General features: G+C 38.5%; 1 protein-coding gene across 1 annotated transcript in view; it reads left to right on the plus strand.

The window, feature by feature from the left end:
• The window catches only part of ptprk (protein tyrosine phosphatase receptor type K), a 172,433-nt gene that overhangs the window by 77,609 nt on the left and 67,607 nt on the right, over positions 1 to 27,217 (plus strand). Inside the window, exons 5-8 of the mRNA XM_016439774.1 lie at positions 2,252 to 2,333; positions 6,128 to 6,243; positions 9,229 to 9,403; positions 22,133 to 22,426. Coding sequence (XP_016295260.1) covers positions 2,252 to 2,333; positions 6,128 to 6,243; positions 9,229 to 9,403; positions 22,133 to 22,426 — 667 coding nt within the window. The remainder of the gene's footprint in view (positions 1 to 2,251; positions 2,334 to 6,127; positions 6,244 to 9,228; positions 9,404 to 22,132; positions 22,427 to 27,217) is intronic.

Genomic DNA, 27,217 nt, shown 5'->3' on the forward strand with positions numbered 1-27,217 from the left:
AGCAAATGGCTGCAATATAACAAAGAGTGAAAAATTTAAGGGGGTCTGAATACTTTCCGTACCCACTGTATATATATATATATATATATATATGATATCTTATAAGATATAAGATTTTTAATGTTTTTTTTTTTTAAAGAAGTATCTTCTGCTCATCAAGGTTGTATTTATTTGATCAAAAATACAGAAAAACAGTAATATTGTGAAATATTATTACAATTTAATGTATCTGTTTTCTGTGTGAATATCTGTTAAAATGTAATTTATTGCTGTGATCAAAGCTGAATTTTCAGCATCATTACTCCAGTCTTCATTTTTGTGGAACCTGTGATACTAAGCTGAATTTTCAGCATCATTACTCCAGTAATGATCATTCTGATGTATTAACAATATGCTGATTTATTATCAATGCTGGAAAGAGTTTTCAGTTATCAGTACTGCTTAATATTTTTTTTAAACCTGTGATACTTTTGTTTAAGGATTCTTTGATGAATAAAAAGTTAAAGAAAGAAAAAGAAAAAAGAACAGCATTTATTCAAAATAGAAATCTTTTCTAACAATCTAAGCCTTTACTATCACTTTTTATCAATTTAACACATCCTTGCAGAAAAACAGAGAATTAAAAAATTATTTATAAAAAAAAAAAAAACATGCTGACCCCAGAGGTTTAGGGTTAAACATTACAAGCACACTATAAGAATCAAATGGCTTGAAACTCTCCAACCATTAGCGGTGAGACACCGATCAGCTCTGTTCACTAGTGTAACACTGCTGCTGGACTCTACACACCTGATGCCTGATCAGCAGAATTACTGTACGAGTGAATCCTGCAGCAGGAGACAGAGCTGCGGCTGAATAACCGCATTCAGCCAGAACACTTTTGAAGATTTACATCATAATCGGCTCATAAGCATTACTGACCAAGAGCAAGCCTGAGATTTGCTTTGGAAATGTCAGAGGCATTTTAAGAGAGATCAGTTTAAAGGGCTGCGATGCTCCGCTAAATGAAAAGCGCCATCAATATTCCCTAACACGGGCTGCAGATGGCCCGGCTCTAATTGAAATGGCTTCTGCTCAAGCCGGACCTGGCCTGATACGACTGGGTCACTTTCAGATCGCAGGCTGAATCGCTGCGATCTTGACGCCAGGGCACGAAATTAAAGGTTCATTTGGAAAGTGCCGTACAAAAGCCAGACCTTGATGTCGAGGCAGAATACAGAGCAAATTCAACTCTATTCAATTGTGCTTTGAGTTCAGTAATAGAAACCTGAGACTGACCTCACCATTCACAGGATTTTCAATTACGCCTTTTCTGTCCTCGCGTGGGTGTTTGCTTGAAACGCTTTTTCTCCCAGAAATGAGCAACTGTTTGTGGAAATCTGTTTTGTCTTTGGAGATTAACAAAATTAGATTTGGCACTGTATATAAACAGAGACGATCTCTGATGGCGGTAATGACCGCAGGCGATTTTTGTAGAGTAAAGTAGGACTTTAGTACATCTTTATCTGTGCTTTCATAATTCTGTTGTCTTTGAAATATGCTGAATGTACTGACAAGCATTGTCTAAACTACGGGGCTAAACTGGTAAATTAATATGTGACCCTGGAGCACAAAACCAGTCATAAGGGTCAATTTTTCAAAATTGAGATTTATACATCATCTGAAAGCTTTCCGTTGATCTATGGTTTGTTATGATAGGACAATATTTGTCCGAGATACAACTATTTATATATATTTTTTTTTTTTTTTTTATGTCATTTCTACTGAAAGTCATTTGTATTTTGTATCAAATAAACACACTACAGTTAAAATGATAAGATGATGTACTTTAGCATGTTTGTTAACACATCATAATATGTGCAAGACAAAAGATTATTAAAACATTTATTAAAGTACATCTTTTAATTTGACATTAATGCAAAGTGCACTTTTTAAAAGTGAGTTAAGAAAGTAATGAAAGTTTAAGTATATTTAAGTGGCCTTACTGTATATTTCATTAATAATTTATTATCAAGTATTTATTTTAAATATAACTTTTGTGCATTCGAAGTGCCCATTCAAAATAATTAAGCACACTTCTTTTTCACGAGGATTAGTAGCAGAGGTGTAGAGTAATAATATAGATGTTCTTCAATAGAAATGAATGACATTCATGCAGAAAATCTTTTCATTCATTCATTCATTCATTCGATTGAGCAGTGTGAATGAATGGCAGCTCATCTAAAGCACAGTTTCCTGTTTCTCTGTGCAGGTCATATTCGAGGCAGAGGTGACAAACGGCAGAAGAGGTTTCATTGCCATTGATGATATCCAGGTGCTCAGTTACCCATGTGGTGAGTCACAGCGTGTGTGTGTGTGAGTATGTGTGAGTGCGTGTGTGTGTGAATGTGTGTGTGCGTGTGCGTGTCTGTGTCTGGGGGTGTGTGTGCGTGTGCGTGTCTGTGTCTGGGGGTGTGTGAGTGCGTGTATGTTCGTGTTCGTGTGCGTGTCTGTGTCTGGGGAGGTGTGTGCGTATGGGCTTACATTTCTGCCACAATTCTGCGAGCGAAAGATCATATTTTGAGCGCACAAAAGTGCATTTAAAGGTTCAAACATCCCAGACTATCATCATTGTGTCCTTGTGTAAGGGACTCAGCAGGACTGTCCCTGTTATTTAAAGCAGCTATAATTTCCTAAAACTCACACTCTTGTACATCTTATAGCTGAATGTGCTTATTCAACTGGGACAGAAGGATATATATTCATCACGGATGCATTAAATTGATCAGAAGTGACAGTAAAGACATATTTATACAGGGTTCGTACGGTCATGAAAAACCTGGAAAAGTCATGGAATTTTAAAATGGCAATTTCAAAGCCTGGAAAAGTTTAGGAAAAATTAATAAACCCAGAAAGTTTTGAAAAAGTCATGGAAATGTATTTCACAAAGCTCTGTGCAATAGAATATATTTTTAATCAGGTCGGAGTGGGATCAGGCATATATCGCCTAGTTTTACTCAGTTATTTAATATAGCATGTAGGTTAGATGTAAATAAATCCACACAGAATATCAGATCGAGTCAGTCGTATGGAAACAGCAGTGATTCAGGTATCTCATCCTCTCAAAACAGCTTCACATCAGCACATCTCACCTGCACTACGAGAGAGCTGCTGCATGCTGCGATACGAGATTTCCGCTCGCGTTTCGAGACAGTTGACAGAATTGTCACTTGCCTAATCGGGTCACTGTTGCATCTTCACAAAGCTGTATCATTTGCACATCTTTTTAAGTCATAGTCACATCCAAAGCGCGCACACATAAAGCAAAACACCTTGCGAGCACCAAATTGAGTTATTTTTCCGCAGCTTATTGCGCTTAAGTGGCCAAATACACACAAAAAGATGTCAAAATGCCCGTCCTGGCGAGTATCCTCATAAACACAGTCAGTTTTGTCTTAAGTGAATGTAAGCAGTTGTTGAGAAAGCAAACCGTTGTGTATCAGTACACTAGATCTGTCTTAAAGAGACATCAGCCTAATAAAGCCGTCTGTCATTAATGTTAATCAAACAACAAAAGACAAAGAGAAAATCCATCACTACTCATCACTAACTTCAATTTTAATCTGTTTTTAATTGACAGTTTATTCTATTTCTGTATATTTCTGTACCTGAATACTACTGTTAGACATAAACGGTTTCCTAAATGAAATTCAGGTCCTGAGTCTAGTTGGTAATATTGGTTAAATCGATTATAATACTCATTGATGTGATGATATGTTCTCTGTGTGGAGTAACGTCTGGCGCAGTCGCAGCTTGTAATTATTACTAAAACAAATAGAAAGCAAATAAGTAGCATTAGTAGTCATTAATTTTAGTTAACATATGCTATGATAAATTTGAACATTTGAACAGTTTTATTCTTATATTATACATAGTCATGGACAATTCATGGAAATGTATTGGTAAAAATGTGTACCCTATTTATAGTGTTCTATTTCAAATAAATGCCGTTGTTTTAAACTTTCTGTTCATCTGTGATGAAAAATAAACTGCATCACAGTTTCCACAAAAATATTGTGCAGCACAACTGTTTTCAACATTGGTAATAATCAGAAATGTTTCTTGAGCAGCAAATCAGCATATTAGAATGATTTCTGAAGATCATGCGACATTGAAGACTGGAGTTATGTGCATCACAGCAATCAATTACATTATACAACATATATTCACATAGAAAACAGCTATTTCAACCTGTAATAATATTTCACAATATTACTGTATTTTTGGTCAAGTAAATGTAGCCTAAAACAATGAAAATGTAGCATAAAACAATGTAGCAGTAAAAAAAAAAAAAAATCATACAGACCCCAAACTTAGTAAAATGTAGTGTGTGTATAAAATATTTGGAGTGGGGCCAAAATTACAATATTAGTAGAGAAAAAAGAAGTTTGATCTTTACTGTTGAGATGATGCTGACAAACACACTAGCAATGACAGCAAAACGGTTTCAATCTGTTGGCACTACACAGTCCCAAAATGATACAGATACCGTTTCATGTTGAATCTTGCTATGAAATGATCCTAAAAGTTTTCTAAAAGTTTAGATTTCTAAAAGTGAAATATTTTCAGGGATTGAGCATGAGCATCTTGTCTGCAGCGGTAAGTGTTTTTCTGAGCACATCAGCAGTAAAGAGCAGCGTGATCAATAAATGATCAGAGAGGGCAGTATTAGCACAAGCGGTAAATAAGTGACACGGAGAGCTGCCGTCCTCTCTGACACGTCTGAGCCCTGCACGAGGGCTGATATATAATGAGCTCTTATTACATGCCAAGCACTGCACTTAGCATGAAGCGTTTAGGGGTCGAGTGACGGCACAATCAGCAGACATGCACGCGCTTACAATTCAGCACTCCAAATGTCAGCAATGCACATATCATTTTAAGTGATTAATATTTTGTCATCCAGCAAAGCGTCTCTCCAGGTTAGCGCTGTGTGTGTGTGTGTGAGTGTGAGAGAGAGAGAGTGTGTGTGTGTGTGTCTCTGATAATGTAACAGGTATTCCCAATTAACAGCTAGTCCACGGAGGCGCAGGGATTAATGCCACTCGCAACATGGATTATATTCCCTCTGAACGCTGCTAATAAAGCTTCCGGCTGATCACGGATGACATCTTATTAAGCTGATGCAGGAAGAGAGGGAGATGAAGGAGCTTTGTTGGACATCAATTGTGTTGCTGTGTTTCCTGCAGTACAAGAGCAATTATTTTGAGGGCAGCCCATCAGAAACTCTAGTCATGTGTTTCTGTATGATGTGAAACTGCGGGAGGATGTGTTGACACAGTAGCTTTGAAATACATGAGATCTGCATCTTCTTCTCTTCATCTCATTGTTCCTCTCTGTGTGTTTGTAACCACAGATCTGCCAAATGAACACTCAGTCTAATGAAACTAGAGAGAGAGCCAATGAAACACTGACAGGGAGGAACAGTTTTACTTTCAGAGCCAGATGGGGGAAGATGTTGCGATTGGTTTGGTTCATGGATCGCAACTCTTTATTGGAAAATTGTCTGGAATCAGATCATAAAAAGAAGTGATGCCACTGAACTTGTAGGTGTTCACTGTTTCAGTCTGTTTTCTTCCTGTGACAAACTTTGTATTACTACAGCTTAAGTAAATAGTCACTCAGCCTTTAGTTTTCAATCTTACACATGATTTCAGCTGTTGATCAGGGACACAATGGTGATAATTAAGGCTCATCCGTTGCAGGCCTCAAACATTCAACCTTCAATTAGTTTTAATGTAACACTTTAGTGACCAATTCTCACTAGTTGCTGTGAGCTGTAGCCAGCAGCCTGCTGAACTCTGGGTACTGCTGTGTGTGTACTATATAACTGAATGATATCTGTATTTATTCTTCCTGCATTAATGTGCCTGTTGTGGGAGTGTTCAGCTCTGGTTAAAGGGGTCATATGATGCTATTAAAGAACATTATTTTGTGTATTTGGTGTAACAGAATATGTTGACATGCTTTAATGTTCAAAAAACCCATTATTTTTCAAATACTGTACATTATTGTAGGTCCTCTATGCAGTATTGCGGTATTTGAGAGCTATAATGTCATGTGTTGCTGTCTTTTCCTTCGAATGCAGATAAATCGCCCCACTTCCTGCGTTTGGGGGATGTGGAGGTGAACGCCAGACAGAACGCCACGTTCCAGTGCATCGCCACTGTCCGTGATGCCGTCAACAACAAACTCTGGCTGCAGGTGGGACACACACACACACCTGTACTAAACCAGCACGCATCCAGCATCTGCCGCATTTCCCTTGACTGTAAAATATGACATTATTGCCTGTAAAATTCACACTTCAGTCCATCTTTACATCAACACCAAATGATACTGGGATTGTTTTGTCCTCCTTTTTAAAAGTAGGTTAGTCTGTTTGTTTTGCTATCATAACTACCCTTGTGAAAAAGAAGTACACTTTAACATACTTTAAAAGGAGTACTTACTATGGAAATAATTTACTTTAAAAGAATATACTTAAAGGGATAGTTCACCCAAAAATGATCATTCTGTCATCATTTACTCACCCTCCACTTGTGCCAAATCTGTTGAACACAAAAGAAGAGATTTTGAAGAACGCTGGTAACCAAACAGTTTCTGGTCCCCATTGACTTCCATTGTTTATTTGTTTTCTGGGGAAGTCAATGGCTACTAGCAACTGTTTGGTTACTAACATTCTTCAAAATATCTTCTTTTGTGTCCCTTTAATTGCAGACTGAATGCAGTGTTGTTTAAATGAAAATATTATAGAGTTCAATTGGTTGAATTTTAGAGTGTTTTTGACCCACTTAAGGACTTCAGTACATCTTTATGTGTAATTTCATAATTATTTTGTCTTTAACATGGTTAAAGTGTTAGAGCTGACAAACGTTTATGATATGCCAAAATATACTTTAATGTAATTTCTATTGAAACTTGTATGTCATGTATTTAAATATATTTGTAATTTGTAATGATGAAGTTGCAATTTAGTATACATTTAAAATACACTCCCCAATTAATAATATTAAATGTAATTTCTAATGTAATCTATTAAATGTAGTATCAAATAACAGTCCAGGTTTTTAAAAAAATACTTGAAGTACACTAAGTGCACAAGTAATACAATTAAGCACACTTCTTTTTCACAAGGGTTTGATTAAGTATCGTTTCGCCCTGCTGTCTGTGACCCGTCAAAACAAAAGCTGTGACTGGTTTTGGCTTGTGATCTGTTGAGGAGCGTTGAGCTGAAGCTCAGATAGAGTTTTTAACACGAGCTGGTCTTTAGATCAGACCAAAGCTCTCAGCGAGACGAGCTTCACCCTAATTGGCCGGGAATGTCAAGTGCAGGATGTGCGGGAGCAAACAATTCTGCTGTTTTTACGTTTTATTTCACAATAGTCAAAGAATTGCATCATTGCTGGAAACTATATCCCATATTCATGGTCAACGGGTGTATATATAGCCACAATTACTAATCAAGCAGCTGGAGAGACGCTGGCTTCATTAAAACTGAGCCTGTCACAGAGACAGTGTTTCCTCTCGCGCCCCTCAAACTTACACACCTTATTCATCCCGAAGAAACATCCTGCTGTCTTAATGATGTCGGCGTCAGCGGGTTTGGTTTGCATGTGGTGCTCGCGCTGAGGTGGAGCCCTGCCGCTGACCTTTGATTTTGATTAACTAATGAGAGGCCTTCACTTTCTGAGAAGACGAATGATCAGCGAAAGACTGAACGAGAGGAAGTGCCTGACAGGGTGGGAAAGTGTGTAGCAGAAGTGACCTTTTCTGCTCTGATACACGTAGGCCTGTCGCAATAATCAATATATCGACTAATCGCGCAATATATGTACATGACCTCAATAATTTTTGGTGATGCAATATATCGGCCATTATATTTACTTAAATTAATGTCACCATGTTTTTTACATTCCACTTGTGCCTGTGTCTTTTGCAGCTTCTCGAACATAACGTGGTGCAGTCATGAGGTGCTAGTTCACATTAAAAAATGCTTCTACAAACAAAGTTTCATCTGCAGATATGGCCTTGTTTAGGGATCTGTGTCTTTGTGCATACGGACATCTGACTGCTGAATAGTGATTGTGTTTTTCAGCAATAGTGTGCACCCTTCATTTACAGAGAAAAGAAGGTCAGGGAAAAATCTGTAGATAGAAAAATCTCCAAACAAGTTCTTTGTATTACTTGTTACTTAGCACTTTTTCTTAGAAAATGTTTATTTATTTATTCAGGTTTTTTAAGGTATCTAATATTTTGATACTTAATTTCCATGATCTGAATATTCTTAAAAATTAAAAGTTTGTTGTAATTTGGAAGTGTGTAGGCCTTCTTGCATTATTATGCTGTTACATTATGATTATATATTCAGTGGCATAAAATGGTCTTTAAAATGAAAATAATATCGCTTATCGCAATTATTTCTGAGGCAATATATCTCACAACAAAAAGTCGTTATCCTGACAGGCCTAGATACACCAGGAGGTGAAAAAATGAAGAAAGCAAGCGAGTGCTGGTGTCTCCTGACTAATAGGAGATGGTGTTGAACAGTGTTGAAGAGGCTAATGAATGATGGTTGGGAGCGCACGCTCTCACACTTCACTCACACAGATGGCCTGTGACACTGACCGCCGTCCTTCACGGCTTCTCTCAGGCATAGCACTGGAGCTTCACCGCTCATGAGCATAACAGCCCTAATCCTTCACAGCATGTGGCCTTATGACATGAAGACCCATCTCTGCATTTGCGTTATTTAATAGATCCACGTACGGTTTCCAGGTGAAAGGCTTTTACTGTATACCACAACTAAGTAAGCAATAAGTAGAGTATCATACATCACTGTAGTTCAGCTATGGCTTACAATGGCTACAAATCCTGAGAAAACACCACAGACTGATCACAGATCATCTCTGTTTATTTAGTTTTATTTTTGTACTGTCGATTGTTTCCTCATCCACGTTTTATACCTGAACAACACTGATCTGTAAAGTAACTACCAGTAAATATCTAGTCGACAGATTTCATTTCTTCTGAAAATGACAAAACTCTTCAAGCACGAAACTTGGATCATTGTGACTGTTGACTGTTGAGTTATGACATCTGAAGCAGTTTTACTGAGGGCAGATGACTGGATTGTTCAGTTAGACCTGCAGATATTTGATTTTTCATCTCTGGTGTTGTCACATACAGCAGCGTAACGGAGAGGACATTCCAGTGGTGGAGAAGAAAAACATCAACCACAGGAAGTTTGCGGCCTCTTTCCGGCTGAGAGAAGTGAGCAGCCAGGACCAAGATCTGTACCGCTGCGTCACCCAATCAGAGAGAGGATCCGGCGTCTCCAACTTTGCTGGGCTCATCGTCAGAGGTAAAGCCTTGTTTTGTTACTTATGCCATCATTGTACTTTTCTGTATATTGAAATGCATAGTTCAGACTCTGAGCTCTGACAGGGGAGCCATTATATGCCAAACATCTTCCCAAGTTTGTAATGAGAATGGTTTATAAATCAGTTGTCTACAAAAGAAAAGTTTCCCTGTGGTTTTCTGAGAAAATGAAAGCTCTGTGGTTTAACAAGGGGGAAAATAAATAAATATTAGTATTGTGATTGTACTGTTTTTATTTAAGATAGTAATAATAGTAAATATTGTTATATAAGATAAAATTATTATGAAATGCTTTACAGTAGAGTAGTATTATAATGATATTTCTTGATTTTTTTATCATTTTTAATTAGATGTGTTTTCCCAATATGTTCTGCCTGTTTTTTTTGTTTCTTTTTGACACAATGCACATACACCTGTGACAGTTTTATTCCATCTAATTATATTGTTATCATATAAGTGCCAATTATTAATTTAGCAGTTTCTGAATATTCAACTGTGTTATGAAAGGCTAGAGAAGGCGTGTTTATGATCATATATAATAAATAAATGCTGTGTCTGTATAAACTAGTTTAAGGCCTCATCACCCAAAGCTCTGTGATCTTCTGCTCAAGTCAACGAGATGCAGGCTACAGCGACCATCTGCTTATTTAAACGCCGCTAAATAATACTAACGTATTCATATTTGAATTACCATTGGGCGCATGATGCTATATTAATATGCACAACCTGTTTATGCAAACAAATCTCATTGGGTGCTTTTATGGTGACTTCGCCCGAACCCTTCTGTACGCGAGAGCGCTGCCGTTTCGGGTCCGGAGAGTGGCGCGTGAGGTTCCCGTGCACAGATGCGACTCTGAGAGGAGTGCAATAGTTAGCGGCGGCCGCAGGGCAGAAGGGCCAGCTGAGTAGCAGCCACACTGACAGCTCAGATATCTCCACCACACTTCCCCAGCTGACATCCTGCTACAAGGATACCAAAGATGGTAATTTCAGCAGAAATTTTGGGGCCATGGATTTGTGCGTGCGCTAATGGGAGCTGGCACGGAGTTGCCTATTGTCGCGCGTGACCCCGGGCGAGTGCTTTATTAGCTCCCGCTCTCCCTAATGCGGGACGACAGCGGGCCCTCCCGGCTGTTTGGGGCCGCTTTGTAACAAATGAAAATTTCAGTGGCGAATTCCTATGCTGGAGAAGCATCGATCTGCGTGTCCCCCAGCTGCAGGAAGAAAGCAAAAAGTAAAAAAAACACAACAGAACAGAGTTGTGGCCTCAGCATGCGAGGAGCTCGGCGCGTTTAGCCCAGGGTTTCCAGTAACGACATTAGCCCTCTCGTGCTTGTAGAGAATAAACCGAATCGACAAGACGTGTGCTGTGGAACAGATTCGAAAGCAAGCAGTCAATAAACACCGCCCTTTTTTTATTTCGCTCTTCAAGTAAAGCTTCCAGTTGGAACTGACGTCACAGGAGAACAGGTCCTCTCAGAAAACCATCTACTTTATAGTCCCCAAAAACTAATAGACCAGGGTTTCTCAAACGGGGGTTTGTGAGTTGATGAAAAGATAATTAATTCAATCGAATGTAATATTTTACAGCAAATCGGGCTGCACAATTAATCAAAATAAAACTGAAATAAAGTACTTGTCCAAAGTTCGGAAACATTCAAATTTTAAATGTTTTAAGTCTTTTAATGCTCACAAAGGCTGCATTTATTTGGTCAAAAATACAGTAAAAAGACTAATATTGTGAAATATTATTACAATTTAATGTATCTGTTTTCTATGTGAATATCTTTTAAAATGTCATTTATTTCTGTGATGCGCAGCTGTATTTTCAGCATCATTACTCCAGTCTTCAGTGTCACATGATCTTCAGAAATCATTCTAATGTGCTGATTTGCTGCTCAAGAAACATTTCTGATTATTATCAATGTAGGAAACAGTTGTGCTGCACAATATTTTTGTGGAAACCATGATGTACTACCATTCAAATGTTAGGTGTAGGTGTGCGCGCGTGTGTGTGTGTGTGTGTGTGTGTGTGTGTGTGTGTGTGTGAACTTATTTTTACTACTTTGTGAGGACTAAAAGACCGCACAACGAAAGCAAAATAAGGAAAGTTTGACTTTGTTTGACCCCAAAGACATGATCTTTTATATAAGACTATAAAATGTCTAAATATACTATTGTCCAAACCTAAACCTACCAACTAAAGGACTGCACAAAGTAGTATAAACACGGATTAAATTAATACTTTTATTCAGCATATATGCATTAAATTGATTAAAAGTGACAGTAAAGACATTCATTATGTTACACATTTCTATTTCAAATAAATGCCGTTATTTTTAACTTTCTATTTGAATCCTGAAAAATATTTCCACAAAATATTAAGCAGCAAAACTATCAGAATGTAATAATATTTCACAATAGTAACATTTTTACTCTATTTTTGATCAATAAATGAATGCAGCCTTGGTGAGCAGAAGAGACTTTTAAAAACATAATGTTTCTAAACTTTTGACAAGTACTGTATATGTTAAATCAAATTGCAGGTATCAAATCAAATTGAAATAATAGAATACAGTAGGCTTGCCGCGATAGACGGTGCTGACGGTGATACCGGTGTTAAGCCGCAACACCGGTTACGTCACTTGCCCACTGCAGCACCGACCCCCACCATCGTTTTGATTTTTTATAGTAATAAAAATCATTTAGTTCAGTAAAAGAACTGACACTACAATTAGAAACTGAACGCGGCTGCTCAATGCAGCGTGCCGAACGACAGTCGCATCACAGATCAGATTTCATTTCTCCAGTGAGGAGAGTGAGTCGAGCTGACTGACAATATGCCGTGCCTCCAAGCTTTCTTACTCGTTTTGCTAATAAACGTTCTACTTTCTTATTTACTTGGTTATATATTATACGTTTACTTTTCCAGTTTTGTATACCTATTTAAACTTTATGTAAGTTATTTGTTATTTTATATTAGGCATAGCCTGCCCTATAGCATGGTGTATTTGTTTTGTTAATAAAAGTTCTATGTTTTATATATAGGCTAAAGTGAGTTTGACATTATATTTTGTTGTTGCATTCAAGCAATTGACGCCTAACTGCCGCTAGGAAAAGAGGGAGAATTCAAACTAACTAAAAACGGACAATTGCTTTACGCCGAATTGCCGCTATTTGAAAGTGAAAGTAAAATGCACATGCCGCTTTTACAAGCTATTTAGGAAAGCAAGGAAAAGAGGGAACGCCCCCGCCCCCGCGGTGATGCCGGTATTATCGGTGTTGTCACATGTCGATTAACCGGTGGGAAAATTTCCTCACCGTCACAACCCTAGAATACAGTCTGTTTGTTGCATTGCAAGTTTCAGAGTGAAGAGCGGCACTGTGTTCATTTACACGCGTGCAGCTTATAAAAGTGTGTTTTCAGAGTGGCTTGTTCACAGTAAATGCTTCCAGCATTTTTCTGGGCAGAAGCTTACAGCATTTCACCGATATTCTGCCAGAACAGAAGTTTGAGGATTTGAAATGTGTAAAGCTTGAGGGTTTGAATGTTTGAAAGTGAATCATTTAAGACATTTGCATTGTAACATGTGTTCACTCTTTACGGGAACCAAAACTAAGAGTATGAACAACCTTAAAACTATTTCCGTTAGCAACACAAGACATTTTTATATGAAATTAAATGTTATATTGCAATTCAAAACACAATTGCAATATATGACAAAGTAATCACAATATAATTTTTTGACCAGGTTGTGCATCCTATATATAAACAATCTAACATAAAAACATAAATTATAAAAAAAATCAAAATAAAACACTGAAAAATATATTTAATATTTTATCTGTTTACTTGCATGTCATGTGACCATTAACCAACATCAAAGAATCATGAACATGTAAATATGTCATTAAATTATTGAAATATTAACTTAAAATCTGGCTTCAAGTGAATATTTTACTTCTGGCAAGGAGTTCGGCTGACAAACACGTTGGTGAATCCCTGTAAACAACTGATTTGAAGAACATCAAAAACAACATTTTTTTAATCCTCCAAGAACCATGTAGCCAAATCAAGAAACCTGTACAGCCAGAAGTTGAGGAATCACACCTCAGCAGCCCAACACGGGCCGAACCCGCCAAAACCTCCACAGATTTCTCTCAGATGCAGGTGCGTTTGTGTCGGAGCGAGATGTGAGAGCGATATGGAGATGGTGATTGTTTGCTACTAGTGGTTTTCTAATGACTAGATAACAGGCTGTCACCCTCCTGTGAGTGTGCAGCTCCACATCATAAACACGCCGGCTGATTGCTGGTAAATACGCCTAGAGAGACAGCCAGAGATCAGACGAGGCAGATTTTAAAGACTCCAGCGCTGCCTCCACTGTGCATGACGACGACACGAGCTCAAAGACAGATCGTTAAAGTTTGATGAAGCGCGATGATACTTCCTGATGACGAGCACACACAACAAACGCAAACAAACCAAAAGAGCCAAAATGTCAACAACTCTGAAATCTGAGAGAACAGAACAGAACAGGGCTGCTTTTCACTAATGTCACACGCATCGGCTTCCTGATGTTGATACGCACCAATGATTCATTCAGTTTCACCAATATATCCTTCAGATGCTCATTTGGGCTGCATTCTGGGTCTAAAGTCAACATTTAGCCAAACCTGCCAAAGGCGGCTGACTGAATATTCATTAATGCTCACGATGCTAAATTTTGCTGTTCAGTATCAGTCGGCAGATATTTTATTTATTAAATATTTGTATTTTTATTTTTTTTTACAAAAGTTTCATCTGCTCACCAAGGCTGCATTTATTCAATCAAAAATAGAGCAAAAAACGGTAATTTTGTGAAATATTACAATTTAAAAGAACTGTTTTCTATGCAGGGACGCGGGAAGTAGGGGTGCTGAGGGGGCTGCAGCACCCCCTGTTTTCACATGGTTGCAAATGCAACGCCAAGTTTGTTCATTTAAATTTATTCAGTTTTAGCATTTAATAATTTATTTGTAATGATCTCTGAAATGTAAATTGTAAGTGGGCTATAATAAACCCATGTTTATCTTTATAAACATGATTAATTTTACTTGTGATGTTTTCTATCGCATGGTATCAGACATGAACTGTACAGAATGAGAACAAGATTAACTTTAATACAAGGAGATAATGGTGCAAAAGCGAATTTCAGATTTTTTAAAATACCCCCCCCCCCGCAAACCCCAACACGGACACACACAGCACCCCCAACCGAAAACATCTTCCCGCGCCCCTGTTTCTATGTGAATATCTGTTAAACTGTAATTTATTTCTGTGATCAAAGCTGAATTTTCAGCATCATTACTCCAGTCTTCAGTGTCACATGATCTTCAGAAATCATTCTAATATACTGATTTGCTGTTCAAGAAACATTGCTGATTATTATCAATGTTGAAAACAGTTGTGCTACACAATATTTTTGTGGAAACCGTGATGGATTTTACTTTCCCAGATTGCTTAATAAATAGAAAGTTCAAAAGAACAGCATTTATATATAATATTTTTACATTTATTATTATCTTTTGTAATGTTATGAATGTCTTTACTGTCACTTTTGATCAATTTAATGCGTGAAAATATTTCCTTGATGAATAAAAGTATTCATTTCTAAATAAAATAAAATAAATAATCTTACTGACCCCAAGCTTTTGGCAGTGCATTGGCGGTCAGAGTGTTTTCTGGTGTCAGATGTCACCTATATTGGTGAGTTAGACTTTGGTTAGGGGTCGGACCAGCATTTGATGCTTGATGAGTGTTAGTTTTGGAGCCCGACTGCACACCTAGAAGCCGAGTGTGTGAGAGGTGATTACACATCTGTCAGCGCTGAGAGAGAGACATACTGATGTGCAATAGACAGGGATCAGTCTGTCTAACGCTGTCCGTCAGGTGTTAGATTGCCGAGTCCCCTGATCCATATTCTGCTCGGTTGCTGTCATATCTCTCCCTTCACAAGCCCCATCAAAACTTTACAATGAAAAAGCTGTGATGCTTCCCACAGGAAATATTTCCTTTTGCTTTTCCTCCCTCACATATTCTCCTTCCCTTTATCTCTCTCTCTCTCACTCTTCCTTTACCTCTTCTTTTTTAACCCGGCCTTGCTTTGATCAAACACGTCCCTGTCAGGTCCCCGCGCGTGTGAAATAAATGACAAAAAAAGATTATTTCTCTGACTAGAAGACGTCGAGTCGAGGGCAAGTGCATTTTCCAATTGCGTGATGGAAGTGTTCAGCTGTGTGTGTGTGTGTGTGTGTGTGTGTGTGTGAGTGTGCGTGCGAGCTTGCGTCTGTGTGTGTGTGTGAGAGTGTGTGTGCGTGCATGCGTGCGTGTGTGTGTGCGTGTGCGTGTGTGTGTGTGTGTGTGTGTGAGAGTGTGAGAGTGTGTGCGTGCGTGTGTGTGTGTGTGTGTGAGGGAAAGACAGATGAGACAGGGCTTAAGGAAGGGTAACAGCAGGGCACATCACTATCATTCGCTCATGTCAGACACACATGATGGATGACCCGCATGAAACAGCTAGTGACTCCTGACAAAAACAGATTCACGCTCACTGTCTCGCTCTCAGTGCTGGATTTCATTCGGTTCAAATTAACGGTGGTGAAGCCCCTGTTCAACCCAAGGACATTATTGTTAATCAGCTGAATTAAAAAGAAGTATTTGTTTTTTCGCATTAATAACTGATACAAGTAAAATACAACACTAAAAGGAATAGTTTACTTAAACTGGAGAGTTTCTGTCATCACTTGTTCTGAACCCATATGCAGTTATTCACCAGTGGGAGACAAAAGCCAATTCTTGAAGAAGCTCCTTTTCTGAGACAAAAAAACCCCAATAGAGCAACATACCAGTGTCATAAACATATACATTAATCCATTTGACTTGTGTACTGTATTCCAAGTCTTCTGAAGTCATATGATGCTTTGTGTAAGAAACAGACTGACTTTTAAAGGGATAGTTCACTCAAACATGATCATTTTGTCATCATTTACTCTCCCTCGTGTTGTTGCAAACCTGTATGACTTTCTTCTTTGCAAACTGAAAGAAGATATTCTGAAGAGTGTTAGTAACCATACTACCATACATTTTGTAGTTATTATTCGGTGATGATGTTCCCTTCAAACATTTGGACCACTTTTATTATATTTTCATGATATTTTATGGTGCATTTTGAGCTTGATGTATGGAAAAGGTAAACATTTCTGTCACATTTGATGCTGACTTTAAAGGAGTAATTCACCCAAAAATCAAACTTTGCTGGAAATATACTCTCCCTCAGGCCATTCAAGATGCAGATCAGATTTGTAGAAATGTAGCATTGCATCAGTGTCTCAGCAATGGATGCTCTGCAGTGAATGGGTGCCGTCAGAATGAGAGTCCAAACAGTTGATAAAAACATCACAATAATCCACACCACTCCAGTCCATCAATTGTCACATCAAAATCCACCCACATAATTGTTTAGAGCTGCTTTGGCTCGTAAACGATGCTTGATTTGAGCATAATTCTCTCCTGATTCAGACCAGCCCACTTTTTCACTGAAAGAAGTGTTATTATGGATTATGAATTCATATTTTAGCTGGATGCAACAGTTTGAAGTTAAAAACGTCTTAATGATGGGTTCATTTCTTACAAACACAAAGCTTTTGTGTTAATTGATGGACTGGAGTGGTGTGGATTATTGTGATGTTTTTATCAGCTGTTTGGACTCTCATTCTGACGGCACCCATTCACTGCAGAGCATTGCTGAGCAAGTGATGCAGTGCTAAGTTTCTCCAAATCTGATGAAGAAATTAACTGAGGGGGAGCACATAATCAGGAAATTTTCCTTTTTGGGTGAACTACGCCTTTAAATTAAATTTCACAAAGCAGACATTTGGCATATTCTGTTAAAAAGTAAGGATGTACAAACTACACTGAAAAAGCTTGTTTACTTGCTACTGACTGTCTGAAACACAATAGAATTATATCAGTTTTAAAATCTTGAATATGTAACTAAAACTAGTGGCAGTTTAATAACCCTGATTCAACCTGCCACCGAAGCATCACACAAATCACACAGACGCTCTCAGCTAATGTATGAACATTGCTCCATTCACTCGCCAATTTAGACACTAGTGCACTAAAAGCACTCTGCCCGTGTTTGTCTGTTTGTGTGTGTTTGAGAGCGTACGTCACTGGCTCTAATGAATTGAGATGAATGTAATTCGTCTGCAGGTTAAAGCACAAACGAATGGGGCTCTTTGCTCTTCTTATAAAGCCCCGTCTGCCCTCAGACTCTTTGTTTTCTCAGGAACCCAGCAAATAAGTGCAGCCGTACACATTAATGCATATTTGATGTGACTTTAGTCCCAGAGCCACTTCATTAGTGGTAAAAGGCAGATGATGTAGCACAGTGTTTTAGGTGCTCCGTTGATGGACACAGTAATAAACAGCATCTTTTACATCACATAGAAGGCTGCGTATCATCCATGTCCAAGACAACAGATGGAGTGACTCAATCAGACTGAGACAACGTACTACAAACTCTGGATATGCAGTTATAGAGAAGCAACTACTGAAGACACACAGTGGCCCTGAAAAGTATCTGGACACTGAATGTCACTGCATTCGATAAAAACATCTAACAGCATTTCCTGTAAAGAATGATAGCACAAGCACAAGAAAAACATTTTCTGATTTCATTCCTATGATTTCGGGGTGAAATATGACCTGGACATGTGCTTGACAGGTTTGGCGCTTCACCCGGACGGTGTAATAACCGGCTGTAAATGGTAAAGTGTTAAATGTCAGTGAGTGATTGACAAAACCAGCTCACTCCGGTAAATGTCACATTTAAAATAATACACGAGAAATAAAAGCGCAGTTTACAGAGGTGATGTCATCACACGTGTCTGTGTGTCTGTGTGTGTGTGTGTGTGTGTGCGCGCGCGCGTGCGTGCGTGCATGCGTGCGAGTGGTGTGTGTGTGTGTGTGTGTGTGTGTGTGTGTGTGTGTGTGTCTCTCACAGGGCAGGGCTTTTGTGCATCAGTGCCGTTGTGATTGGATTACTTGGTGAAATGTAATTTTGCAGTGTTGCTTTTAGTGGTGTCACACACACAACTCAACACACACTGGAATCAGATTACAGTATTAAAATCTGCCGGCTCTGATTGCACAGGGATACTAGCACCTCCTCTTGCAGGAACACCACCATAAATCAATTAACTCTCATTCCTTCCTTCCATTCCTTTATTCCATTAAGACATAAAGCGCATTACACAGGTCGATCATTTACAGGAACGCAAACGGTTTAAACACTCCGAGCAACGACACATTTATACAGAGAATTCAACAACATTCTGCAGCTGCTGATTATACTGATCAAATTCAATGTGATACATTTTTTTTTTAAAGCGAGATATGAGAGTATACAAGGTACAAGGTTCTTCAGTGTCACATGATCTTCAGAAATCATTCTAATATGCTGATTTGCTGCTGAAGAAACATTTCTGGTTATTAGCAGTGTTTGAAACAGTTGTGCTGCTCCATATTTTTTGTAGAAAACGTGTTACATTTTATTTCTCAGGATTCACAGATGAATAGAAAGTTCAAAAGAGCAGCATTTTTTTGAAATAGAAACTTTTGTAACATTATAATGTACATGTATTTACTGTCTCTTTTGATCAGTTTAATGCATTCTCTCTGAATAAAAATCTATTAATCTTTTAAAAAGATATACTATTTTAAAATAAAATATCCTACTGACCCAGAATACTCAGTGCTCAATGGTGTCCTTGCAGTCAAATATTTGTGTATAAGTATTTAAAGGTAAAGTGTGTCACAATTACATTCCTATTTGAATTACTTCATCTGTCTTCTTCATCATGGGACAAAATGTGACAAGCGTAAACAACCAGTACTGCAAAAATGATCCAAAAACAAATAATTTGGCAATCAGGTTTCCTGAACACTCCCTTGTTGGTCAAATTTTCATTAAATTCGTCTGAAGATCACAGAAGGTCCTGACCAGTATATTCGTAACCACATGTGTGAGTTTGAGAGCCACATCTGCTCACCATGCATCATATAGGCGTTTCTGGACATGTAGGAATAAGCAACAGGCGTGTGATTGTTGGGTTGTGTTATTGCTGTGCTTCATGTGGGCTGGTTAATTAGCTGAAACGAATAGAGAGTTCAGGAGCCATCTGGGGTGGAAAGAGAGAGTGTGTCTCCATCTGATCGTCCCGCGCTAAACAGCATCTCTCAGCTTGAGCTGTGTGTCGCTCTGGTGGACGGTCTCGCAGCTTTAAACGCCGCTCCTCCCCAAGATGAATGTGATGCTGATGAGGAACTCATTAGATATCAGCGCTATGCTAGCGAGGAGCTTTTATATGCCATCAACACCAGTGTCAGCGTGTTCGTCAGGATTTCTCCTGGACTGATGCTGTCCTGAACAGGGTTTCCACGGGGTCTTAAAAAGTCTTAAATTTAGTTGTATCAAATTTAAGGCCTTAAAAAGTCTTAAATTGTACAAGAAAGTCTTAATTATGATTTCAGGAGGTCTTAAATTTGGGGACGAAAAGACCAGAATTGCAATATGGCTTAATGTGACGATTAAACTTCAAAAGGCTATGATTTTATTAAAAATACACGAGCGCTGCGCGTTTCAGAGTCTGGTGCTGCGCTGCTTTGTTTACTGCCGTTACCGGGGAAACAGTTATATTTCTGCTGTTCAGAAAGTGCCTCCTGCTGGCAGAGAATCGGTGTGCATTTTATATATATATAGTTTTTAGGTTTTAAATTCTGTTTTCTTAGAAAGAAAGACTTGTGTCTTTGCGAGACTTAGCCGCAGCGCAGCACTTCACGTCTGATGTCTGACCCACTTAACAAAGTGCAGTAAACGGTAAAACAATTGTGGTACAAATTAGTGTGTTTATTAGTATATTAATAAATGTCAAATAATTTGAATACAAATACTAGTTTACAACATCCAGCAGCACATTAAACTATTTTGCACTGCTAAATAGGCTAAATGGAGATTGCTGACATCGCCTTACACACTCAAGTTCACGCCAGCTCTTACATCAAAAATAAGATGGAAAGATAAAAAATTAATAGTTTCCATGGATCTAGGCTTTGCATCTGTTTGTTTGATCAGGTCTAAAAATGCGGTCCTGAAACTGCAGCCTCCAGTATTGCAGGAACACAGTATTGGGGTTGTTTTTGTTCAGACCAATGTGAAAATCGACCCATGTTTTTACCCTGCAAACACGCAGAGCTGTAAATGTGGACTGTTGGAGATAATGCATTATAAAAATCTAAACAGTAAAATGTATTTATATGCTATTTAATTAATATAATAATTTATTGATAATAATTGTTTAAATTAATATAATAATTAATACTTTTTACTTTTTATGAAAACTTGTATCTGAACTGTAATTTATGCTTTTTACAGTCATTTTACAGTTTAATTTGTTACCATAGGCATTACCCTACCCCGTTCATATGGTATTAATTTTATTCGTGCAGATCTTAAAATAGGTCTTAAAAATTCTTAAATTTGAGCTTAAAAATCCTGCAGAAACCCTGCTGAAGTGAACGGCTCTTCTGTACTCCATGTTGGATGATTTATTAATAATTTAGAGTTATCAGCAGCGTCTGGACTCTCAGAGAGCATGTCGACATGTGAAGATCTGCTGTGGAGGATCTCTACACTTACACACACAGAAACACTTTCTGTTTTTCCCCTGGTGTAAAAAATAAATGACTAACCTGTTTTATGTGCGGATGAGATGTCTCTCAGCTTGTCTGTCTAGCCAAACACGCACACAGTTACTAAAGGACCATCTGGATTGTCTGGTGAGGTTTAATAGTGCTGCCGTTTGCGTGTGCATCTGCAGTATCGTTATTGGTTGGCTATAGTATTGTGCTTACAGTGAACACTAATGTTAATTAAAAAGTTGTTAAAATGAAAATACCGAACTCTTTTAAATGAAATAAACTGGGAAAAAAAACCAACTCATTCAAAAACCATGAGCTCATTAACATATGAACATATTCAGCAGCAATGCAAAAAGGTTAGCCAATCATAGCATCAAATTAATTTACATATCTAAATCTTAAAGGTACAGATTTATTTGTAATGCTCAGAGAGGTCAATAAAAACTAAATCATGTTTTTACTATTGTAAGCAGTGTTGGGGCAAGTTACTTTTAAAAGTAATGCATTGCAATATTGTGTGACGCCATGAAAAAGTAACTAATTTTGTTACTTAGTTACTTTTTATGGAAAGTAATGGATTACATTACTTTTGTGTTATTATTGTCACCTGGGCTGGGCTTGCTTATTTGTTTTTAACTAACAAAAAACCCAAAAGTCATATTGTTGACGACTGTAAAGGCCCTTTCACACCAAAAGTGAAATGAATAAGCCGCAGGCACAAGGAATTGCCTCTACCTCCGTAACTCACTCACAATTTCTCTCAACATGGGACAGGAGAGCTGTCAGTGAATAAATGTGAAAACAAAGTAACTAGGATTACTTATTGAAAAAGTAACTCAGCTATTTTAATAAGTATTTAAGTTTTGATTCTACATGACACATTGAGATTGTTTAAAATATCATTAAGCTGATGATATAAAGCTTGGTCTTTATGAAACAGGTTGGTGAGATGTGTCTTTATTCTTCCAGAGCCCCCGAGACCCATCGCTCCACCTCAGCTGCTGGGCGTCGGGCCCACATACCTGCTAATCCAGCTAAACGCTAACTCCATATTTGGGGACGGCCCCATCATCCTGAAGGAGGTGGAGTACAGGATGACATCTGGAAGTTGGACAGAGACCCACGCCGTCAACTCGCCCAATTACAAGCTGTGGCACCTGGATCCCGACACGGAGTACGAGATCCGAGTGCTGCTGACCCGTCCGGGAGAGGGGGGAACCGGACAGCCCGGGCCGGCTCTCATCACCAGAACCAAGTGTGCAGGTCAGTCCGCTTGGCTTTCCAACATTAGCCTTCACTTTCCACATGTACTTTTGGTGTCATGACACGTCCAGTACATATTCATTTTTGTATGGGGAAGTGATTAAAGTGGGATGCACACTTTGCATTTTTTGTCCTGTCAAATTTCAGGGTTCACAAAAGATCCCTTTTGTCGTAAGGAAAAATAGTAAGCCTTGAATCGCATAGTGTCACGGCCTTGTTGGCTGATTAATTGCCAGTTCTCACTGAAGGTGGATGACTTCCAGTGTCTTTGTCTGCAAATCGCTGTCAGTGCTAAAACCCCTTAAAAGGATCGTTCTCATTTAAATTTCTTTCAAACCTGTATCACCTTCCTTCTTCTGAATGAAGAATGTTTGAACTGTTTTTTCCACACAATCAAAGTCACCCTGTTGAAAAAACCAGCATAGGCTGGTTAGGTAGATTTTGAAGCTTGGATGCTGGTTTGTGCTGGTTTAAGCTGGTCCTTAGCTGGTCGTGTGCTGGTCCTAAGATGGTCCGACCAGTTTAAGACCAACACATGACTAGCTAAGGACCAGCTAAGGGCCAGCTTAAACCAGCTCAAACCAGCATCCAATCTTCAATACCTACCAGCATATGCTGGTTTTTTCAACAGGGCAGTTAAGTAATATTTGATTATATAGCGATTTATACAATACAGACTGTTTCAAAACACTTCAATTCAGTTCAATAACAGTGTTGATGTTGCAAAGTTAGTATCATTATCCAGCTCAATTCAGATCAGATTTATTATTACTAATATTATTGAATAGTAGTGTCTTTTAAACTCTAAGCAATATAGGAGGTACATTTTGTCAGTCTTGCCTAGTTTGCAAAACTGTTTAGGTGTTATTTTGTGTATACACATCTGCTCTGTTCATACACATGCAAATATACACAAAAAGGGCCAAAATGCAGACTTTGGGTTCCCCTGGAGCACATGGAGGTTCGGGTTCAGCTGCAGTCTCATAATGATCCACAAGTGGCATGGAAACAAGGGTCTTCCTGTTTCAACTGCAGCACACCTCTTTTGAAAGTGTTTATTTCCCTTCTCGGTGTGGTATTTGCACATAAATAATTGCCTGGAGCTTCTTCAGAAACATAATTGGAAAATAAAGTAAACAAGTGAGCGTGCGGAGCAGCTATCATTGATGCCACTCACTGTGTGTGTGTGTGTGAGGTTTTTATGTGTTAATCATGACTCAAACCATGCGCTGAATACCACCGCCCTTATAAATTGGAAGCGCACGAGAGCAAACACTCAGTCACACCGCATATAAGGGCCTCGTGCCTTCATTTGAGATCTATGATGCGATTCTCTACACGGGTTTCCATGGCTCCCGTATTAAACGTGGCAAGACTCGGTGAAGACAGATATATGGCTTGTATGAGGAGGCACGGAGCGACGAGTGTCTTCCGGAGAGTGGAAGAGAGAGAGGAAAGAGAGGAGTGTATGCATGGTTTCATGATGGAGAGATGCTCCGTATCCCCTGATTGAAATTCAAACAGGAGCTCCTCTCCCCCATCAATCGCATTTGAGCTTTCATATTTTTTTTTATTTTGGCAAAAGATGTTTTCCAGGTCTACTTTAGACGTGGCTTTAGATGGAGCGCTTGCTGGGTTTTTTCATCTCCCTCTAGCCAATCACACACTTATCTCACCTCGGACAGGGAGAACTGAGTGGAACCGGTGAATTTACACAATTACATTTAGATTGGTGCCAGTCTGCCCGAGTGCCCTGTTTGAATTCATATTTTCTCTCTCTCTGTCTCTGTTTGTCAGTTAGTTTCCTGCTAAGCCATATTGTCTGGCGCTCGTGTGGCATGTGCATATTTCACATTTATCAATATTATTATGTTTGGCAGCATAGTTTATCTTGGTTGTGGCTATACATTTTGAAAATGACGGCATTGAGGAGGCGTAAATTCCTGAACGAATATTGCCACTTGTGTGTGTCTGAGCACAAGCCAAACACACCGATTCTTTCCACTTAAAGCCTTGCTGAAGCTCCCAGCCTTGTGTCTGTGTTTAGCTCATGATTAGGTGTGTTTCTGTCACAGCTGTGTTCCAGAAAGCTCTGAGGTCAGCAGACGCCCCTCAGGCCTTAACAGAGTTACAAACTATTGCTCAGAGCCGTCCCACGCTCATTTGAAATTTTCCAGTTTCGTCCCGAATATCTGGAGACGAATGCTATCCGTCGGCGTTCCTGTTCATCTCAAAGGCAGTCGCTCGGTTTTCAGACATGCAAAATAACAGGCAGTAGTATAAAAGGAGTAGCTATAATGTGAGATTTACTTGTGTGTTTTTCAAGAAATTCAAGCACAAATCTCCATTGCTTTCTAGGAGACAATAGGTGACCACCCATCCTGCATTTTAGGGACAGTCCCGAAATTGGAAGCTTTGTTCTGCATTCTGCAAGTTATAAGCAATGTCCCGCATATTATCAGTTTTGTCAATATTATTTTATTTTTCCATGAAATTACAATACCACAATAAAAAAAAAGTTATTTAAAAAGTTGCAAACTGGGATTACTGGGGTTTAAAAATATATTTGTACTACTGAAAAAGTAAAACAGGCTACAAGTTCAAGATGCACTGAATTCTGTAAAATGCATGTAATCTTTGTATAGTCTAATAAAGTAGCATAACTTAGTCACTGCTTAAGGAAATTGATTTAGTTCATTATATTTAGTGTACTGAATAGGGCAAACTGAGTGCCAGTCGCAATTAACATTTTCAAAAGCTTATTGGCGATTTAAAGCATATTATCATCCAATGTCACTGTAAATAGGCTTTCCATTTAACATTAATTAGTATTTGCATAGTCTAATAATAAGTTATCACTCAACAGAGCAACAACCAGGTGATCACCCTAAGGAGACATGGTTCTGATATTAAAGATATATTATAATTTTTAATTCTTATTGGGTGATTAATCTGAGCACAGATTGAAATGTTGTTCAGACGGAGATAATTCTGAAACTCTAGCAGAGACTTGTGGGATTACTTTGGCTTTTTGTCAGGAGAGATGTCTAAGAAGCCATAGACTTCAGCATTTGCTCTCCATTTAATCATATTGCTGTGTAGGAGAAACGTTTGAGATATTAAGATGATCTCGTTTGCGATTTGAGAAAATGAAAACTAGATTCAGTTCCTCCCGATGCCATGGGAATGTAGTCGCTGTCATAATGAAAAGTAACAACAGCAGCAGTGATCCTCAGTCTCAGGAACATTTGCTTTCTGTTGAACTTGTGGGCTGTGAGAGTTCAGAATGGAAAAGGTTATGTCTGATTATTTTTTTGTAGACACAAATACATTTGAATACAGGTCCCATGTGTGCATGTGTCAAGACTGATTATCAGCGCAAGAAAAACCATTATGACAATGTTCCAGACATCTCTCCCTCTGCCTTTTTATTTGGTAGAAATGTCAAGCCATTTCCCTAAAATAGCAAATTGATCATGTTTCCTATGATTCCCTGTCAAATGAGTCAAACATTGCCTCAATCATCATTGTACAAGTCAGTGCAATGTCTATAATGATGTCTGGAGAAATAAGCGTGAACTCGAGATGGAATTGAATCAGTGCCCTCTGCTCAACACCATTCAGATGGAACGCAGACTATTGAACACTGGTTTCTAGTCTGAAAATGGCTTTAGCACAACTAAACGAGGTCTACCTTGAGAGAGAATTGGCTTTGTTTCACTCAGTTCACTTTTGGGTCAACTGAAAGAGGTGTGACTTTGGTTTGGACTCGAATGTGAACACTCATAAAGAGTGACTCTCTGTTGGCAGACAAACTTCACACACCCCATTGAACATGAGAGCTGTTGTTTTAATTAGATTTTAGGCTGTTTTGTTCTTTTAACCTTGATATCTAAACATCAGTCTTATAAAATCTTATTGCTGAAGTGTTTATTTATTTTAATACTTTCTTCTGACCCAATTATAAGTACACCTTTCATATGGTGGTTCTGCTACAGAGTGTGATACTTGTTTGCTGTTTTTTTTTTGAGCATCGTGAAACATTAACACAAACTCCACCAATGGAGAGAGTTTGTGGCTGACCAATGGTAGTGTTCAGGAAACCTGTCTGAAAACAGTCATTTATTTTCCTTACTGGCATAGAAATGAAAGACTTCAGATTTCAAAGTTTATCATTTTGCATTTGAATCACTGTTATGATATTTATTGAAATAACAGCACAAATAACAGCATACAGGCCTAGTTTTAGCTGTTTGTTGTAGCACAGACAGCTCAGCCGCCTAATTGTAGCCGTCTGTCTGCTTTCTTTTAAAATTGGTGTATTGCAAACCTTCAGTGTGCCGGGTACGTTTGAAAGTCGTATTCCCATGTGTCTGATAGCCAGAGGGCAGGATGTAGCGGCACATCTGGTACTGCTGTCTCTCTCTCTCTCTCTGTCTGTCTATCTCTCTGTCTGTCTGTCTGTCTGTCTATCTCTCTGTCTGTCTCGCTGTCTGTTCATTTGCTTAGACTAAATGTTACATAACATTATTCCTAATATCAACTATGAGATCACTGTTTCTACGTTAATGCACCCCATGTGATAATCAGAGTAATTGCCAATCCATACAGGTGTAGTATGATCGATAATATAATATAGGTTACAGTGGATTTTATTGAAATTTCATTTTAGATGAGAATCTGCTGCCATCGTGGATTCTGACTTATGGCTGGGTATGTAGCTGTTTTTAACAAGCAGCACAGTGAATTTTCCAGTGTCTCTGAGGATTTGGTGTTTATATAATGTCTCTC

The sequence above is a fragment of the Sinocyclocheilus anshuiensis genome, unplaced genomic scaffold, assembly GCF_001515605.1.
Source record: "Sinocyclocheilus anshuiensis isolate Anshui unplaced genomic scaffold, SAMN03320099.WGS_v1.1 scaffold1518, whole genome shotgun sequence".
NCBI lineage: Eukaryota > Metazoa > Chordata > Actinopteri > Cypriniformes > Cyprinidae > Sinocyclocheilus > Sinocyclocheilus anshuiensis.